This window comes from Nelumbo lutea, chromosome 1 (genome assembly GCF_056320005.1).
Source record: "Nelumbo lutea isolate HS-2025 chromosome 1, American lotus-T2T, whole genome shotgun sequence".
NCBI classification, from domain to species: domain Eukaryota; kingdom Viridiplantae; phylum Streptophyta; class Magnoliopsida; order Proteales; family Nelumbonaceae; genus Nelumbo; species Nelumbo lutea.
The window spans coordinates 20826519-20847615 of NC_142684.1; the positions used below are offsets into that span (position 1 = coordinate 20826519).

Here is a 21097-nt window from a genome sequence, read left to right on the forward strand (position 1 = left end):
ATGTACAATGTATTTTGCTAATTCTTACCTCATTTTTTCTCGAGAATAATTAAAAGTACCAAAACCCCCTGCCCAATTTGTGTTTGTGTTGTTTCACTCCCTTCTTCTTCTTCTTCTTTCTCATGGCTGAGAAAATGTCTGCCCAAATGGCTAGTACCACCCTTGTTATAATAGCTAAAGTCTTTTCTACATTTTTGGAAAACAACTCTTTTTCCCTTGCCCTGAACCTTTTCTACTTTAAATATTTTCCAAATTGGGCTAATCAACTTAGTGACCTTCTTTTTCTTTCCCTTACTATCAGTAGTAGGGGTGGAAGTTCCATCAATATCAATAGCATCCATATCGATGCTAACACTATCATACTGTGACTGAATATCATTGACATTGAACACGTTGGGGAATTGGTTTCAAGAGGAACCGGCCATTCTTTTTTTAAATTCTAGAAAAAATAAAGATTTATTTAATTGCACTTAACCTGGGTTGCCAGTTCGAAATCCTAACTTGATTTCAATGGTTGAAGCCTTTCAACTCCAAGAGTCCAAGCCTCCCAAATTGCTAACTTGAGATAGTTGAGCTGTTGAGCAAGCCTTCCTGTTGAAACTTCAATAAAGTTGAGAATTGGAGAATCAATGAATGTATGGGAGATTGAGAGATTGAGACTTGAGAGAGTATGAGAACTAGAGAAGAGATTAAAGAGAGTTGTTGAACTGGTGTGATGAGAATGGTGGGGGATAGAGAGCTTTTTATAGGAATTGAAAATAATTCAATTGCCCAAAATAGCGTAAAAACTAGCCATTTTTTAGTTGTTGGGAGGGGTATTTTGGTCATTGTAAAGTTATTTATCACTTTACCCAAAATGCCCCCCAAACTAGCTATTATATAGCTGTTGGGGGGCATTTGTGTCATTCTTTCTCCCCCCCAAAACCAAAATACATAAATGCCCCCCTATATAGTTGTTTATACCCCCCCTCCCCCCCCAAAAAAAAGCTGAATCGGGTGGGCTGAGTGTGGCCGTAGGCTGTGTTGCAGGCGACATGACATGTGCCGTGCCGTGTCGGCCTGTGGACTTGGAACCCTTGGCATAGCATGAAACAAACCATTGTGTCGGGCCTGGCATGGCCCATGTGTCGTGCCGTACCGTGCTGTGCTGGGCTGCGAGTGGCACAACCTGATTTACACCTCTAATTGCAACCATGTATTTGACTGATATTGCTATGCTATGGTGGTGTAGGCGATACCAAGACATGGAATGGGGCATGGGCACCCTTAGCACATGGGCTGATTTCAAGAGAGAACTGAAGCGACAATTCTATTCGGATAACGTGGAATACCTAGCCCAAAAAAAGTTGAAGTGACTCAACCACGGAGACTCACTCCCTGGAGATCTCGGACATGTCTGACAAGGAATTACTATTCAACTTCATGGATGGACTGAAGCCATGGGCTGAACTAGAGCTCCAATGCCACAATGTGCTAGACCTTGCCATGGCAATGGCAGTGGCAAAGCAATTCACTGAGACAAGCTTGTCAGATTTAGAACCCCCAAGCTAATCAGCCCATGTGCCTCAAATTTGAGTGGGGGAGCAAATCAATCATGCCTTCCTTATGACAACTTCAACCTCAACAAGCTAGCAAGACAGGACTATGGGAAGAAGCCACAAGGAGAACAAGGTTCCCATCACCAATACAAGCCTAGAACCATTGAACCCCCACCTTCCTACTTTATCTGTGGGGAGAAGCATTGGGTTCGTGACTGCTTAACAAAGAAGATCAATGCCCTTGTTTCCAAGCTCAGTGATGATGAGCAAAGTGACGAGGAAAAGTCCGTGCAGACACCAAGAGTGGACACCCTACAACTTTTCATTGCCATGGTGAATAAAGTGGCCAATCCTAAATGGCCTAAGAAAGCCCATAAGGGCTGAAAGTATAGACATTCTCCTCAGCGGCAAGCCGACTCAGGCCCTAGTTGATATAGGGGACTCCGACAACGTCATTTCGGTTGCTGAGGCCAGGCAACTCAACTTGAACATTGCCAAGGAGACATGGTGGTTCAAGGCCATGAACTTTGGCGCCAAGGCTATTGAAGGCATGGCCCGTGGGGTTGATATCCAAGTTGGGCGTTGGACATGCAAGATTAACTTATCGGTGGTACCCTTGGATGACTTCAAAGTTGTTTTGGGAATGGACTTCTTGACGCAAGCGGAACTAGCACTTATGCCTCACATTGACGCATTATGCATCTTAGATGAGCGCTCCCCTTGCATGGTACCCGGTCATGACTTCCACTAGGGTCCACGGAAAGCAAGTATTAACAATACAAATTTTCCATGATGAAGCCTTGTTCGAAGCCAACAAGCATGCAATAGAGAAGACCTCCACGCCCCTAGCCGAAGTAGTCACTTTTAAGGCCGACCTCGACGCCGGCATGAAGCAACAACCCATCAAGTCGTCCTTAGCATTCCAGTAGCAACGGTCATTGTGCCTACCATCAACACTTAAGCAAAGTAGAAGACCCAAGGCTGTCTCCAACTACAACCACACCTACTACCTTAGCCATTGAGAGAGCAAGTACCACCTAATCCATGTAGGGACCACTTTCACACCTTTCCTCAAGCCAAACCCTTGGGCAAAAATGCATGGGAACAAATCCCCCAACAATCCAAAACAACATTTTGACCTTGACTTGGCTCGAACCTTGCCCACAACCAAGCTGAATCATCCATTGTCATACTTGGAAGCAGCTAGGAAAGGACCTAGCCATAGGACTCCCCAACCTAACAAGCCATTTCAACCATACCACCCAAGTATACGCCCAGGCCTTGGACGACAACATGTTCGTGGAATAGTTGAAGAATCCTCCTTCTGTTTCAATAGCTTCAAGGGACTAGCCGAAGCCGATCTCAGAGGACGCAGATCGAATTGAGTGGGGGAGATTGTCACAAGTGACTCCTTCATCGCACCAACAAGCACCTTCAACCATGCCTTCGGAGTGTCATCATGTGTCATGGGTGGGCTATGTATGTATTTTGTATGGGGGCAATGCCAATGGTATTATTGTAATTATTCAGTATAATTTTTTGCCATTTTGATGTTTCCTTCTATCACTCCCCCAAAAGCTTAACTTACTTTTTGAGGGGAGGTAGGTAGTTGAGTGGTGCCAAGACTGTCTAAAGATTAAGCACGAGGTTCCCTCGACACAAACTTGTGGGCTTGTGCTTGCCATCTTAATGCAATATAAATATAAAATTCCTTTTTGATCAATTTGTGTGCCTTTTTGTGTGTTGCTTGCTTTCGTAGGCTTACTCGATCTAATCGGGCACTGTACAGGGCTCATCGACTAACCCCATGAGGCCATGACATAATGGCGCCTACATGTTTGAAACTATAATAACATATTTTGTTGTGTTTTCTAGCAAAATATCTTACTGCTCCGATTCCCAATGTGATTTAAGTTAAACCATTGAGATTGGTATTTTTAAAACCTACTTGGAAATAGAGCCACGTATCTATCTAGGTGATGGGTTATTTGTTCAATCATTTGGCTCAAATGGGTCAACTCATTATGTCATAATTAACTAATAACTATAAAAAATAAAAAATACAAAAATTCCATAAATGCAAAAAAAGTTGTTTAAAAATTTGGCATTATCTCTAATGTAATGCATTCATCATATTAAAGGAAAATAAGTGGGATAAATGGGATTCATTTTTATTAGTGGACATGGATAAAAATACAAAAATAGAAGAAAGATAATTAAAGTTTGACCTGTGATCTATTGACTTGGTCAAATGGTTTGGCATTGGGTTGTTAATTGAGTTAATGGTTTTTGCAGGCAAGCGGTTCTGTAGTGAAACGAAGTCAAAATTTTGCTGGGTGATAGGTTGACTGGTCTGATTAACTGCTTTGACCTTGGGTTGAAAACAGTAGTTGCGAGTTAACCTTGTACCAACTACTGTTCTTGTGCTCCATGTTACCCAAACATTGGATTACCTATCCATGTTATATGCTTTAAATTGTAATATAAGTTTTTTTATAAAAAATTGTAATATAAATTATATATCCATGCACTGTGCTTTCTATATTTTGAGAACAAGTTTGTGCTCGACATGCAATTTTATTAGAATCTACAACAATTGTAAATAGAAAGAAGACTAGGTTTTAGAAAACCTTTGTTTGGGACACTATCCTTTGGAAGATTGTTATTGTTCCTTTTTTGTCTCTCTTGAAAAACAAATCGATCTCCTTTGTGGTCTCCATCTAGCTTTGAGGTGTCTTGGAATCTTTGTTAAATGTTTTCATTTTGATTTAAGTGGGGAATCTACGTTTTTTTTTTTTATAATTGAAGTATAATTGCATTAATGAGAGAATTAAGGTGTTACAAATATCCCTTGGAGAGGCGCGAGGTGCAGCCTCTCCTAGATTTACAGTGAAACAAGAAAAACCAGAAAAGGTACATACTTGACCAAAATAGCTCTTCCCTAGATACCCGTGGTTTGGCAAGAGAGTCAATGAAAGCATTTGCTGACCTGCCCACCCATTGGACTCTATTTATCATGTGTCTTGTTAAGTTAACCATTTAATTTTTTTTTTTTTCATGTGATCCCTGTATCTCCAAGAGTTCCCTTCAATTAGTAATTTCTCTATCCCAAGTTGGTTGGCAATCTGAATACCTTGTACAGTGGTCAACAACTCAGCCCCTGTAGAATACCTACTCCCATTGGGTCTGAAAACAGAGATAAGATCTTGCTTTCCTCAGTTATCAAGACTCCTTCAATCCCTAACAAATCTAGATTGCCTCGATTGCTCCTGTCAAAATTCAGTTTTATAAAACCTTCCGGAGGAGGTACCAAACTGTTGCAGAGTTGTTTTTCTGAGAGGTCATGTTAGCTATTACAACTCAGTTCTCCACAAGTCATCAAAGGAAAAAGGAGTAAAGGAGTCTAGGGTTCTCAACCAGTGTAGAAGCTCTTGTTAATATACACTCCATTGCTGGAAGAGTTCTCTCCTTGTCTAGAAAAATTCTAGAATTCCTTTCTTCCCAAATAGTCCACAATGTAGTTGCTCTAATGCATCTCCACATGCGTTTCCCGTTTTTTGTTGGCCAAACAAGGGTAGATGAGCTAAACAACAATTTTACTTCTGATGGCAAAATCCACCTGCAACCAAACAAATCAGAAATCCAATCCTACAGAGTTGTAGCAAAGGGGCGGGAAATCAGTAAGTGGTAGTAGTCCTCACTATGGGTTTTGCACAATGTACACCAATTTGGGGATAGACACAGAAAAGGTCTTTTCTTTTGCAAGTTTTCCAAAGTATTAATCTTACCATGGTACACTTCCTAGCAAAAGACAACTAGTTTAGGGGGAATAGGCTTGGTCCAAACTTCTCGCATAGGGAAAGACCCAGGCACATTATTGAACACTTGAATTTAAAGAAAGAAGCACAAGAAAAAGAGCCTTGGGGAGCAGGGGCCCACACTCTCTTATCAAAAGAAGGGTCCAAACAAACTTTACCAAGAGAAGAAAGCAACTCAATGACGCAAAGGAAGTTCAACCTCCCGCAAACCTCTGCGAAATCCGAAGTTCCAGTTCAAAGAAAGAGGTAGAGGGGAGAGAAACGAGGAAATAAGCTCTTTTTTTCTGAAGGGAAAGAGAGTAAAGGGAGGGGGAAAGGTCTTTGAGAGGCAAGGTACCCACCCAAGAATCTTTCCAAAAAAGAACAAGATTGCCCACACAAACATCATACCTTACACATTGGATAAATTTGGGAGGAATGACATGTATTGCTTTCTAAGGTGTTGATAGGGTAGCCTGACGTGATACTTTGGCATAACCTAAATCAGAACAGCCATGAATATTATCAACCACCATATGCTACAAAATCTCTCTCTCTCTCTCTCTCTCTCTCTCTCTCTCTCTCTCTCCATCGGCCATCTCCACGGCCATTTTCTCAATAAGGTTCATTTTTAAGAGCTGAATTCCCTAAACCGAGCCTCCTCTCTTTACTGTGGTTAACAATCTCCCAACTAATTAAATCATCCTTTTTTTCACCCCCTAGTTCCCACAGAAAACCGCTCATCGACTTTTCCAAATTTTTAGCCTCCCTAGAGGGATCTTGAAAATAAAAAGGAAGTACACCGGGAGATTGGTAAGCCTGGCCCTGATCAAAATTACTCAAGGAGATGTAATTCTTTTTCCATGTTGCCAATCTATTTTCAAATTTCTCCACAATTGGATTCCAGAAACTGCTTTCCTTAGGATTCCCACCCAAAGGTAAAACCCAAATAAGTTAAATGCTAGGAGGCAATAGAGCATCCCAAGTAAGCTGCAATAGACTCAACAACACTATCCTCCAGATGAACACCTACCACACAACTCTTTTCAACTAATTTCCTGCAATTTGCATCTTGTGTTTGAGATTGGTTTTGTGATTTTTTTATAAGGTGCACTTCATAAAACTGTAATATTAGGTAATAAACGGGCATGAGTATGTCATAAACTGATGGCTACTATTTGGTATCTAATGTTGTAGCTGCTATACCAATCTAGAGGTGTGCTATCCATATGAAATAGTCTCAATGTGTTTCAATTATATGATGTTTAGAGATGGATTGCATTTATTAGTCAAAATAAGTGTATCTTATAGATTGTTGGCAAAAGAACAATCTGTTGGAGTTGAATGGGAGAATGAAGATTCTCCTATACCTCTGGTATTGTCTGTTCACAACAACTCTCCATTAATGTATGGCATATTTCCTTTCTTTTCTTTTTGATATGTAATGGTAAACTGAATTAATTAATGCAAAGTATGCATAGTGTAAAGAGACTGGGCTGAATGGGCCCTAATAGCCTCTCTTGTAATATCTTTTATTTTATGTTGATGGGCCACACTTACTGGGCCTGTTATTTATTCTTGTTTTATTTTTCTTTATGTAACTGCCAAGCTGGCCGCTCACTTAAGGGCATTCTTGTCATCATCAAATTTTTAGATCTTAATAAAATAGGGTTAGAGGAGAATGGAGAATTATTCGACTCCTTCTCTTACCTCTTCTCTTCGCCATCTTCTTCTCTTGTACAGTTATTCAGACCTGTTTTATTTTGCTAATCACTAAGTTTAATCTTGATATTAAAGGACTGATTTACATCTTGGTATCAGAGCGGGTTTAGTTCCTCTTCCTTCTTTTTCTTCGTTCCTGTACACTCTAAAATCAAGAGAGTGTATGAAGAGATAGGTTCTCTATAGTATAGACAATCACTTGCCTAGTTGGTGGAAGGGTTTAGAGAGTTTAGTTCTTGCTAGATTTTGCCAAGAAGTGATGTTGTTCTGCTGCTACCCGAAACCCTAGCCGACTAGAGATTTTCGAGGTTACCAGGAAAGGTGAAGCTCGGGTGCGGCGCTCTGTGCTTGGAAGGTGTCTTGTGACTTTTAAAGGAGGGAGGTTCAGGTTTGGAGGAGTTTGGGTTAGTCTGGTAGGTGCGACAACATCTTCTCTCTTCCTCCCATCTACTGGACGGAGCAAAACCCTAGTTTTTCAAGCACTCGAGTTCTAGTTTGACTTCAAGTAAGTTTACATAGTCAAAATTTCTGTTCTTTGATTTCCGTTTGATTAATAGAGACATATGGAAGTGAGTTCAAGCAGGTGCCGGTTTCTGGACCTGCCTCAGTAGATTCCGCTTTGATTGGTGTTACCGCAATTAAGCTAGATGGGACGAACTATCTTGCTTGGGCACAGTCTATAAAAATCTATGTTTGTAGTAGAGGAAAACTCGGGTATCTCACAGGCAGTAAGGTGAAACCTGAAGAGACAGACCCTGAATTTGAAAAATGGATGCAAGAGAAATATATTGTTATAGGATGGTTTGTCAACTCTATGCAACCCCATATAGGCCAACACTATCTCTGGATGTCTTTGACTAAGGAGATATGGGACAGTGTAATTGAGACTTATTCACATAAACTGAATGTAGCCAGACCGTACAAATTGAAAAGTGATGTGAAAAATCTGAGATAGGGGGAGAAGAGTGTAGCAATCTACTACTCTATACTAAAATCCCTATGGTAGGAAATTGATGTTATGGAGACAGTGGTATGGGAGAGTAAAAAGGATGCTGAAATGTATAGAAAGCTAGTGGAGAGAAATAGGGTGTTTGAGCTTCTCACTGGACTCAACCCTGAGTTCGATATTATCAGACAGAATATTTTGGCCAGGGATGAGGTTTCTCTTTCACAGGCATATGCTATGATAAGTAGTGAGGAGAGTAGGCGGCAGGTTCAGTTGCAAAGTCCACCTATAGAACATTTTGCACATGTGGGAATGAAACCAAAGGGCCCTACTGAGAAAAGAGAGCAGGTGTGTGAATATTGCAAGAAACCACGTCATACAAAGGACACCTTCTGGAAGCTTCATCTTGGACTTCTCCTTGATAGATTTAAGAACAATAATAACCCTAAGAAGGGCAGTCAGGTGGGAAAACCCAAGACTGCTAATGCTGCTACAGTACCTGAAGGGGGAAGTAAGGAGAGTGAAGAGAAATCAACCATTGAGCAGTTGGATGCAATGAAGCTGGATTTTGAGAAGGGAGGCTCCTAAATCACCTGGAAGCTGTAGTTTCTTCAGCTCACCCTTCCAACAGTACATCATCTTCATCGGCTTTTGCTAACTCAGGTACTCGTGCTTCTGCAAATCATGCTTCAATTTCAGGTAATCATAAAATCCCTTGGATTATCGATTCCGGTGCATCAGACCATATGACCAGTCTATCTAACCTTTTTTGCTCATATCACCTTCTCTCTGGGAAAGAGAAAATATCCCTTGCCGATGGGTCCCTTGCCCCCATCTCTGGTAAAGGTGATATAAAGACCTCTGACACCCTGTTCTTATCATCTGTTCTTCATGTCCCGAAGCTTAACACAAACCTCTTATCTGTTAGTAGCTTAACAAAGTCCATGAATTGCAGCATAACCTTCTTTCCCACTCATTGTGTTTTTCAGGACCTACAGTCTCAGAGGATGATTGGGAGTGGCCATGAGGCGAACGGAATATACTTGCTGGACACACTGGATCAAGCTTTTGGACCACCTCATGGAGTTGCCTTAGAGTCAGTCGTGTTAGAGTCTGTTAACAAAATTTTATTATGTCATTTTTAGTTTGGTCACTTGTCTTTTTCTGCTTTGAGTCATCTGTTCCCAGATATGTTTAAAGGAGTGTCTTTATCGAGTCTTCATTGTGAATCATGTGACCTGGCAAAGCATTGTAGACATTCCTGTTCAATTAGCAATAAAAGATCACTTTCTCCTTTCCATATTGTTCACTCTGATGTGTGGGGGCCATATCACATGCCAACCATGGGGGGTTACAGGTACTTTATCATTTTTATTGATGATTATTCGCGTTACACTTAGATTTATCTCATGAAATCCAGGGATGAAGTACCAGCTATTGTGAAAAATTTTCATGAACTCATCCTCACCCAGTTTAATACTCGTATCATAATATTCCGCTCTGACAATGCTAAGGAGTATTTTGAGAGAACCCTCTCCACCTATCTTGAAACTTTTGGGGTTATTCATCAAAGTTCTTGTTCCTACACTCCACAACAAAACGGGGTGGTGGAAAGAAAGAACAGGCATGTGGTTGAGGTTGCCAGATCCCTCTTGTTTGCATCCCATGTTCCTGTAAAGTTTTGGGGAGATGCTGTTTTTACTGCTACCTTTCTGATCAATCGTATGCCCTCCCGGGTCCTTGGCTTTAAAACTCCTTTTAGTCTTCTCTTCCCGGATGATGATCTCTTTTCTCTTTCTCTCCGTGTGTTTGGACAGGCATGTGGTTGAGGTTGCCAGATCCCTCTTGTTTGCATCCCATGTTCCTGTAAAGTTTTGGGGAGATGCTGTTTTTACTGCTACCTTTCTGATCAATCGTATGCCCTCCCGGGTCCTTGGCTTTAAAACTCCTTTTAGTCTTCTCTTCCCGGATGAGGATCTCTTTTCTCTTCCTCTCCGTGTGTTTGGATGTGCTCGCTATGTGCATATTCATAGTCACCAAAGGCACAAGTTTGAACCTAAGGCTCATAAGTGTGTTTCTGGGATATGCTTTCACATAGAAGGGTTATTGCTGTTTTGATCCAGTTCGTGGCACCCGCTTTGTATCTCGGGATGTCACCTTTGCCGAGTTGACTCCCTTCTTTAGTATTCCTCCTGAGGGGGAGAAATCTGGTGAGCCCTTTGTTATGTCTCCAGCTGTTCCTCTTCCTATCCCTTGTGAGTCTGATCATGGGGTGTCCACCTCTTCCACTGGACCTACCTCTGATATCCCTGCTCCTCCTCCTTCTGCTCCTGCTCTCCAAAGGTGGTACCAAAGGCAGAGATTCAGACATGTGCAGGTTGTTTTCACTCCTTCAGAAGAGCATCTTGCTACTCCCATCATTCTTGAGGAAACAGGTCAGCCCTCTACTGACCCATCTCTGACTGTCCTAGTGAAGGGATGAGAGATCCATTGTATGGACGCCTAATTCTTGCAGAATAAGGTGGGCGAATTTCAAAAAAATTTCTCTCCCTTTCAACTGGGCATCGAATTCCCTATTTAGAAAATCATATTTTCAATGATCAATTTTGAACCATAAACTGAACCAGATCTCAACAAAAGCAGTAGGAGAGAATTATACTTGATACGGAGAAGTAATATTTCCCAATGGAGGTGTTCACGACCAAGGAAGGATCCAAAGACTGCTCCCACTGAAGATGGCGTAGTGCAGGATGGAGTAGAATCAACAGTGTTCTTCTCCAAGAACCTAGTCCTTTGCAAGAAATAGCAGGATGGCACATGAATACAGCTTCCTATCAGTCCTTTCACAAAGAATTGATATCAAGATCAAATCTTGACTTCTCCCACTGAACTGGAGATCGAATTGGCAAGGTAGGCGGCAAGAAAGAATTCTGCAGGGTTGCTTAATTCTTTCTTCTGTGATTTCAGCTCTAAAGAGGATGTGAATATGTGCCTTTTAAAGGCTGCCGCCCCTTCCTTCTTTTGTAACCCTAAAGGATCAGCTCCCAATCCAATTGGGAGTTGCTGATCCAAATCATATTTGGATCAGACATCCCTTTAGGTGATAAGGATAAACCCTTATCTTATTTGCAGATTAGATCAGTCTTCTCCTAATCTCATTAGGAGGTTTCTTGATCGAAATCACATTCAGATTTGGACTCTTCGAGTGGATAGGGTTAAGACCCTATCCTATTTGCTAATCCATCTCAGAATTCGCCCCATATTTAACTCATTAAATTAGCCTAGTTCGAAATGGGCTTGAGGCCCATTAAGGTTATGTGCTCACTTAGCCTTCCTAACTGCTGCCCAGTTGGGCTTCCTTGTATGGCGTGGGACCCAAGCATTGATCTACACATCAGCCACATGGGTTCAGCTCGGCCTTTGTTACAAGGCTTGGCCGAATACACTGTTATGGATAGTGCACCCCCCTAAAACCCATCAAATGGGCTCTATGGGCCCAACAGTTACCCTAAGTGGTCCCTGGGCCAAACCACCTTGTAACACCCAGGGACTGTGGGCAGATGCAAGATTAGCCCATCAGGTATTATCCTCAATGGTCTTACACTCAACCTCTCAGCCCATAACGATCAAACACTGCCCGACAAGAGAGGACCTTTCCCTCGGCTGCAAGGAATAGTGTTGCACTCTCTGCTTATATGGATCCCGGGAATTAAAACCTTTTTCAAACATTTCAGAAACCATAATATATATACTTTTATATCTCATATAAAATATATTATGCAAAACAAATCTCAACGATTGAAATCGGCTGCCGACAGTCTTGGTTTCCATTAGAGAGAGTGCACCCCCGATCATTACCTTTGTCCGACAAAGGGGCTGATCCTGTCACTATTATCACCCACTCAGATGAATTCTCAGATTGTCTCAACATACCCAGGTTTTGACCCCCACTAAGGATCTCATTGATTGGTACATCAAAGACAGCCCAATCCGACACCTAGTGCAGTATCATAATCGAGTCTAGGGGTCGGGTGTAACTTTCCAGTTTTGCCCATTAATCTCCAAGGTCCAGGGCAATACTGGAAATCTGGTCTAGTTCAAAGATTAAATTAATCCTACACTGTATGTGCCTAGGGTCTCACCCTGGCAGCTGAGATAGGCCACCCCAACCGACTTGGTGGCACAACTGTGTTAGCCTTATCAGGATAGGTCTCCCCAGACCGACCCATTGGCTGTGAACATTCTAAACTAACACGAGTCTCACTAAGTGTCCAGTTTAAGGGTATTACACAGAAACATACCAAGGGAACATGAATCAAATATGTACTTTTATTCATTTACAATAAACTCATAATGTACATCATTCTGATTGAAGCTAAGGTTATACAAAACTGTCTAACACCCAGACCTTGACCTTCCTATTGCTCTTTGCAAGGGCAAGCGGAAGTGTACAACCCACTGTATCTCCAAACACTTATCTTATAGTCTTCTCTCCCCTTCCTACTACTTTCTTGCATCTGTTTCTTCCCATGTGATACCCAGGTCTGTATCGGAAGCATTATCTCAAGCTGAATGGAGGGATGCTATGATGACTGAACTTGATGCATTGCATAAGAACCATACTTGGGATATTGTGGACTTGCTGGAAGGGAAGGAACTAGTGGGTTGTAAATGGGTGTTTACCATTAAGTATCAATCTGATGGCTCTGTTGAGAGGTTCAAGGCTCTGTTGGTTGCTAAGGGTTACACCCAAATGTATGGCATTGACTATCTTGAGACATTTGCTCCTGTAGCTAAAATGATTTTAGTCAGGGTTTTACTTTCTCTACCAGCTACTTTTGACTGGCCCCTACACCAGTTTGACATTAAAAATGCTTTCTTGAATGGAGACTTGCATGAAGAGGTCTATATGTCTCTACCTCTAGGAGTGTATGGGAAAGAAATGAAAGGCAAGGTGTGTAAACTACACAAATCTATTTATGGTCTCAAAAAATCTCCTCGGGCTTGGTTTGAGAGATTTCGGGCTGCTCTTGTCTCCTTTAGCTACATTCAAACACAATCTGATCATACACTGTTCTTGAAGAGAAATGACTCTCTGGTGACCTTCTTGATTGTTTATGTTGATGACATTGTGGTCACGGGTAATTACATTGAAGAGGCCAGTAAACTAAATGGATTTCTCAACTCTGAATTTGAAATCAAAGACTTGGGAGGTCTTCGGTATTTCTTGGGCATTGAAGTTGCTCGGTCTAAGGATGGTATCTTCATATCTCAACGCAAATATGTCCTTGATCTTCTTGCTGAAATTGGTAAACTTGGAGCTAAACCTATCTCCAATCCCATTGATCCTAATCGTAAGCTTTCTGCCATAGATGTTGAACCTTTGTCTGATAAGTGAGTGTTTTAGAGACTTCTTGGGAAGTTGTTATACCTTTGCATGACTTGGCCAGATATTTCCTATGCAGTAAGTGTTATTAGTCAGTTTATACATTCTCCCAGAGATATTCATCTAGCTGTTGCAGAAAGGGTTCTGTGCTACTTGAAAGGTACTCCAGGGAAAGGTATTCTATTTTCTAAGCATGGTCACACGAAGCTGGAAGCCTTTATCATGCAGATTGGGCAGGATGTATTGATGACAGAAGGTCCACCTCTGGTTATTGTGCTTTGGTTGCTGGGAATATTGTGTCTTGGAGGAGTAAGAAACAATTAGTAGTTGCTAGATCCTCAGCTGAAGCAGAATATAGGGCAATGGCTCATGGTGTGTCAGAATTACTATGGCTACGGTCCCTTCTAGAGGAATTGAGGGTGGATTACGAGAAACCAATGATTCTCTATTGTGACAACCAAGCTGCTATCAATATTGCACATAATCCTGTTCAACATGACAGAACTAAGCACATTGAGGTTGATAGGCATTTCATAAGGGAAAGAGTCTCTTCAGGAGAAGTTTGCTTACCATTCATCACATCAGAAGAGGAAATGGCTGATATCTTGACCAAGGGAGTTCCAAGGGGGAAATTGACACACTATATAAGCAAGTTGGGCATGATTGACATCTATGCTTAGCTTGAGGGGGAGTGTAAAGTATGGCATATTTCCTTTCTTTTCTTTTTGATATGTAATGGTAAACTGAATTAATTAATGCAAAGTATGCATAGTGTAAAGAGATTGGGCCGAATGGGCCCTAATAGCCTCTCTTGTAATATCTTTTATTATGTTGATGGGCCACACTTACTGGGCCTGTTATTTATTCTTGTTTTATTTTTCTTTATGTAACTGCCAAGCTGGCCACCCACTTAAGGGCATTCTTGTCATCATCAAATTTTTAGATCTTAATAAAATAGGGTTAGAGGAGAATGGAGAATTATTCGACTCCTTCTCTTACCTCTTCTCTTCGCCATCTTCTTCTCTTGTACAGTTATTCAGACCTGTTTTATTTTGCTAATCACTAAGTTTAATCTTGATATTAAAGGACTGATTTACATCTCATAGTAGTAATTACATAGATTACATCCATTATATTTTCTTTTCTTTTTCAATCAATTCATTCTCTACTTTGCTTGTTGTTCATTGTTTAATTTCTTATTTCAATTATTTGTCTATTCAACTGTTCATTTATTTTGATTTTTTATTTGACTTAACATGAAAGCTTGTTTTGAACTTTTTGCATTTAGCTTTGATTCGCATTCATCTCAATCACTATCAGATAGTACTCCAAGATTCTAGAACGTGAAGTACAAGTCTGAATTTTTTTTCAGGAGCTAAGAGAACGCATTGAACCATATTTCTTGCGTCGTTTAAAAAGTGAAGTTTTTTGTGAAAATGAAGCATCGACAAGTGCCAAGCTTTCTAAAAAGGTTGAGCTCATTGTGTGGTTGAGATTAGCCCCTTGCCAGGTTTTGGTCTAATTTTTTGACAGTTAACTTAATCCATCTTAACACCATAACTTTGAATTGATGTGATAATTTCATAACTGTTCTTTCACTTGTGTAGAGACAACTATATGAAGCTTTCTTGAACAGTGAGCTGGTTCTTTCATCATTTGATGGGTCACCATTGGCTGCATTGACGGTACTGATATGTTCAATGTCTGTTATCTCTTTGATTGCTTTATATGTATATGAATGGAAGTATCTACTTTTAGAATTTTCTATTATAAATGCACCAATATCTGTACATGCATGCATATATCCATACATATGGTATTTTAACTATATATAGTTGTTGATACTTGGTGTCATTATTTAAATGTAATGAGTTTTGATTATTGAAAAATCTATATTGAGGTTAATTAGAATACCACTTGTTGAGTTTGATTTCATTATTTGTATGAGGAAATTTTATACAAAATAATACACTCAATTAAATTATAGAGTTTTTGTTATTTTGTGTAAGACCCATTTGTGGTTTTCTATGGATGGCCCCCTTAATTACATTTTTGCAATTTGTTGAGAAAATGTTTTGATTCTGACTTGAAGCAATAGATGAACTGAATTAAAACCAATATATATATATATGTGTGTGTGTGTGTGTGTGTGTGTGTGTGTCAACAATAAAAGAATTCTTTTGATTGGATCATTGGATACCAGTTGTATTTCTTTCAATATCTGAATTTTACAAAATTGAGAAATACAAGTAGGGGCCTGATCTCAGAAGAAAAATTAACAACCGAAGGAAGAAGAAAATATCAGAGGTGGAAAGGTTGATATCAGATATAGAAGAAAACTTGGAATTCAGCGGAAGAGGGGAGAGAAGGAAAGCCTTCAAGTAGGGGCCTGATCTCAAAAGGGGCTGCCAAATCTCTTATCTCCATGAAAATCATTAGTTGGAATGTAAGGGGGCTGGGGAGTGCTAGGAAAAGAAGGCTAATTGAGGAGTTACTTTGATTGGCAGCTTGCCTTTATACTTCTTGTCAGCTTGGAAAAATTCCAAGCTTGGAAGAGAAACTATATTTCCAAGGGGGTAGAGTTACTTTGATTAAAGCAACTTTAGCCAACTTGCCTTTATACTTCTTGTCAGACTTTAGAATTCCTAAAAGGGAGGCAAAGAGGTTGGAAAAACTGATGAGGGATTTCTGATGGGAACCTGGTGAAGAGAAAAAAGATCACTTGATTAGGCGGGAGGTGGTGTGTCGGAGCAAAGGAGGCCTAGGCTTAGGGAATGTGGTGAGTAAGAATGAGGCTCTTTTAGGTAAGTGGCTTTGGAGGTGGCCCCTGGAGAGGGAGAGGTTGTGGCATGAAGTAGTAAAAAGAGTCTAGTCCCTAACCCTGGTTGGCTCATTCACTTGTGCTTCTTTCTTTAAAGCCCTTTGCTCCAACCCCTCCTCTCAGGTCTTCCCTGTTAAAGAGGTTTGGTCAAAACCAATTCCCCCCAAAATAGCAATGTTCTGTTGGGAAGCCTATTATTGGTAAGATCAATACTGTGGAAAACTTGCAAAAGAAGATACCTTTTATGTGTTTGTCCCCTAATTGGTGCTTTCTGTGTAAAGTGAAAGGTGAGGATTGTAACCATTTGTTGAGATCATGCTCCTTTGCTGCCAATATTTGGAACTGGGTTGTTTCATTATTTGGGTGCAGGTGGAACTTGCCCTCTGAAGTAAAGCTGCTGTTCACTCCAGCTGCTTTTGGGAGAGTGACAAAAAGAGGGAAGCTAATGTGGAAATGTATCAGAGCTGCTACGTTGACTGTATGGGAGGAGAGAAATGCTAGAATGTTTCAAGAATAGGAAAGAAGTCTTGCTGAAATCAAGGAATGCATATTGACAAGGACTATCTCATGGTTAAAATCTTCACACTTGTTGGCAGATTACTCCTTTGATGACTTAAGGAGAAATTGGGCTGCAGTGGCTTCTACAGTCTCCACCAAGATCAATTCACAAGTTGAATGGAAATCCCCACCAGATGGTGTGGTAAAATTGAAATTTGATGGAAGCTGCCAAGGTAATCTAGGGCCATCCAGAATTGGTGGGATTCTGAGAGACAAAGACAGCAATATGTTGTCTCTATTTTCAGGACCAGTGGGTGAAGGTGATTCAGTAAGGACAGAGCTACTAGCAGCGGTACAAGGTATACAGATGGCTAGTCAAATTGGAGTGAACAACCTGTTAGTAGAAGGGGATTCCAAGGTAGTAGTAGGCTGGCTGATTAGCCTAGAAACAACTTGTTGGGGCTATAGGGATCTGTTAAAGAAAGTTAAATGGAGGACAAGGAATGTTAGGGACTGCCTAACTCAGGGACTCTTTCGAGGGAGCCTGCCTCCTGAATGAGAGAGAGAGAGAGAGAGAAAGAATGAGAGATTGTATTCCCCTCCTAACTTCCTTTCCTTATTTATATACTGCTGTTACAATTCTGTTATACCAACCTCTCCACTTGTCTAGTCCACTTGTCTAGTTTGTTATTTAGTTTGTTCTAGTGGTTGGCTGTTAGTTACATTCTTTAAAGGCTGGCGTGGCCTTTTCTTGTACACTTGTATTCCTTTTATTTGTGTCTCAACAGTCCCTCCTCCCTTGAAAGCGACCTTGCCCTCAAGGTCAAGATGTGGGAATCTATTCTGTAAATTCAAGTAAGGTTCCCAAGTTGCATCCTCAATTGGGAGACCTGACCATACCACCAATGCCTCTGGTTCGATGTGATTCCCTTTGCGTATCCACCTAAAATCTGTTATCTGAGTGGGCTCATTTTGAACTTGGCCATCTTCCGAGAATGATGGGAGGTTGGTTGTTGTTATTGCTCCTGTTTTTGGCCATTTCTTCAATAGGGATACATGGAATACAGGGTGTAATTTTGATGTTGCTGGGAGGTTAAGCCCGTATGCCACCGACCCAATGCGTTCCACAATCCGAAATGGGCCGAAGTACCTAGGGCTCAGTTTGTTCCACCGGTGGCTTGCTACTGAAACTTGCTTGTATGGTTGTAATTCAAGGAAGACTTGCTCCCCAATCTGGTGCTGGACAAGCCTATGCCTTCTGTTGTAGGAGTCTGCCATCCATTGTTGGGCTCGATGGAGGTGGGATTTGAGATCTTGTAACACCCTATCTCGCTGGAGGAGTTGGTCTTCTACTACTGCTATTGCTGTAGACCCTTTCTCATATGCGAGTAGGGGAGGTGGGTCCTGTCCATATGCCCGGAAGGGAGTCATTCCTGCTGCACTATGATACGTGGTATTGTACCACCATTCTACCCAATGAAGCCACTTGAACCATAGACGTGGCCTATCCCTTGCATAGCACCTTAGATAGGTTTCCAAACTCCGGTTGACCACCTCAGTCTGCCCATCTGTTTGAGGGTGGTAGCTGGTAGATTTGAAGAGTTTCAATCCCTGTAGTCGAAAAAGTTCTGCCCAGAAACGACTCATTAAAAAGGGGTTGCGGTCTGAGACAATAGAGTTAGGGGTACCATGCAGTCATGCCACCTCCTTAGTAAAAATCTCAGCCACCATGGAGGCTGTAAAGGGGTGGGATAGAGGGAGAAAATGGCAGTATTTGGTGAATCTATCAACCACTACGAGAATGACGGACTTGCCATAGGAAAGGGGGAGCCCCGCTATAAAGTCCATGGATATATCTGCCCACACTTGTGTAGGAATTGGGAGTGGTTGTAGCAGTCCTGCTAGAGACTGGGTATCCGCCTTATTTTTCTGGCAAATGACGCATTCGACTATGAATTTTTGGGCCGAATTTCGCATGCCTTTCCAGTGGAATTGGGTGGCTAGTCTCTTGTAAGTGCGCAGGATCCCTGAGTGTCCTCTTGCTGGGATGAGTGGAACACTTCCAGAAGCTGCTGAAAATGGGCTGAATCCTGTGGTATCACCATTCGGCGTTTATACAGCAACAAGTTATTCTCCACTGTGTACCCTGGGTGGCTAGTAGGATCCTCTTGGACCTGTGAACGCAAATTGCTCAGTTGTGGGTTCCTTTCAGCTTCTTCCCTTAGCTGACCCATGATGGAACATGTTGGGCCCGTGAGAAGTAATGGAAATAGTTGTGGCTGGCGTGACAGTGCATCCGCCACCTTGTTAGTGTGTCCTACCTTGTATTTAATGACATAATCGTAGCCAAGTAATTTGGCTATCCATCGCTGCTGTTCCGGGGATAGTACGACTGCTCCAACAGAAATTTCAGGCTCTGGTGGTCAGTTCGTATGATGAACCTCCTTCCTAGAAGGTAGGGCCGCCACCTCTGAACTGCGAGAACAATTGCTATCAGTTCGCGTTCGTATACTGTTTTGGCCCATTTCTGTGTTGTCATTGCTTTGCTGAAAAATGCTAGTGGCCTTTCTTCTTGCATGAGAACTGTACCAACTCCTTGGCTTGACACATCACATTCAATGATGAAGTCCTTTGAGAAGTCTAGAAGTGCGAGCGTCGGTGGGGATGAGACAGTTGTTTTGAGTGTCTCGAAGGCCTGTTGGGCCTCCCTAGTCTAGCAAAACCCATTCTTCTTAAGCAAACTTGTCAAAGGGGCAACAATCAGTCCATACCCTCTAATGAATCACTAGTAGTACCCTGTTAAACCTAAGAAGCCTCGTAACTCCTTAACATTTTGAGGTCGGGCCAATTTATCATGCTTGAGATCTTTTCCGGGTCTGCTGCTACAATGCCGTTTTCGACCACGTGCCCTAAATAGTGTACTTTTGTCTGTCCCAATGCGCATTTTGACTCCTTTGCAAGGAGTTTATGAGTCCTTAGCAGTTCTAATGTAATTTGTAGATGTACTAGGTGTTCGTCCCATGTAGCGCTATATACAAGTATATCATAAAAAAAACGAGTATAAGTTTGCGCAAATGGGGTTGAAATATGTCATTCATAAGGGCTTGAAACATAGCTGGCGCATTGGTCAACCCAAACGGCATAACCAGAAATTCATAATGCCCTTCGTGTGTACGAAAAGCAGTCTTGTGGATGTCTCCCTCATGGACCCGAATTTGATGATATCCCGATCTCAGGTCTAGTTTAGAGAATATGGTGGCCCTGTCGAGTTCATCTAGTAGTTCATCGATTACCGGTATGGGAAATCAATCCTTCATAGTAATGTTGTTCAGAGCCCTATAGTCTATACAAAACCGCCATGTCCCATCCTTCTTTTTCACAAGTAATATTGGCAAGGAGAATGGGCTTTGGCTGGGTTGTATAATTTTTCTGTCAAGCATATCTTGCACTTGCCTCTCAATCTCTAGTTTCTAAAAATAAGGGTAACGATTGGGCCTTACATTTGTGGGTGCAGTTCCGGGCAGCAATGGAATGCAATGATCATGGGCACGTTTCGGTGGTAGTTCCTTAGGTTCTTGGAAGATCATTGAGAACTTCTGAAGTAGTTGCTGTAGTTGTGTGTGGCCTTCTTCGGATCTACTTCCTTGGGCTAGAATGGGCCGTTCCCTTGTGGGAGTCTATCTACATTAAAACGATGTGGGCTGGGTCTGCTGCCTGTTTCCATAGGGAGGCGAGACTAATAGGTCCTGGAGCCTTGGACAGCTGCCCTTGAATATGCACCTGTGAGCTGCCCACTTGAAAATCCATGGTGAGACGGGCCCAATCACATATCACCGGTCCTAGTTGCCTTAACCATTGGACTCCGAGAACTACATCTGCTCCACTAATTTCCAGGGGGTGCAGATCTACCTCGAACTCATGTCCTTGTATCTTCATCTTTAATTCTGTGCACGTACTGTCGCACACCAGGTTGCTCCCATTAGCTACGTGCACCCGGAAGGCTGTACATGGTGGGACCGGAATCCCTAGTTGTCTGACCAATGTTTGGGTAATGAAATTGAGGGTGCTGCCACTGTCTATTAGAACCGACACATGGCGCCCTTGTACCAGTCCGGTTACTCTCATAGTTTGAGAAGAAGCAAGACCGGTCAAGGCTTGCAGGGATACTTCCGGGTATTCCTTTGTCCAGTGCTCCCATTCTTGGTTGTCCATTGGCTCTTCAATGTCTGTTGATTGCTCGACATATTCAGTTTTAGGTTGAAGGAAGAAAACTTGAGGGATCTTACAGCGATGGCCTGGCCTGAATTTGTCTCCACATGCATAACAAAGGCCCTTTTCCTGTCGGGCTTGCATCTCAGCCCAGGTTAACCTCTTGGCTGAGCCGGGGCC

The 21097-nt window shown here is 41.9% G+C and overlaps 1 protein-coding gene across 1 annotated transcript in view; it reads left to right on the plus strand.

Moving 5' to 3' along the window:
- LOC148873875 (protein CHROMATIN REMODELING 24-like) overlaps nucleotides 1-21097 on the plus strand; it is an 89158-nt gene that overhangs the window by 40464 nt on the left and 27597 nt on the right. Inside the window, exons 5-6 of the mRNA XM_088962007.1 lie at nucleotides 14762-14899; nucleotides 14997-15074. Coding sequence (XP_088818133.1) covers nucleotides 14762-14899; nucleotides 14997-15074 — 216 coding nt within the window. The remainder of the gene's footprint in view (nucleotides 1-14761; nucleotides 14900-14996; nucleotides 15075-21097) is intronic.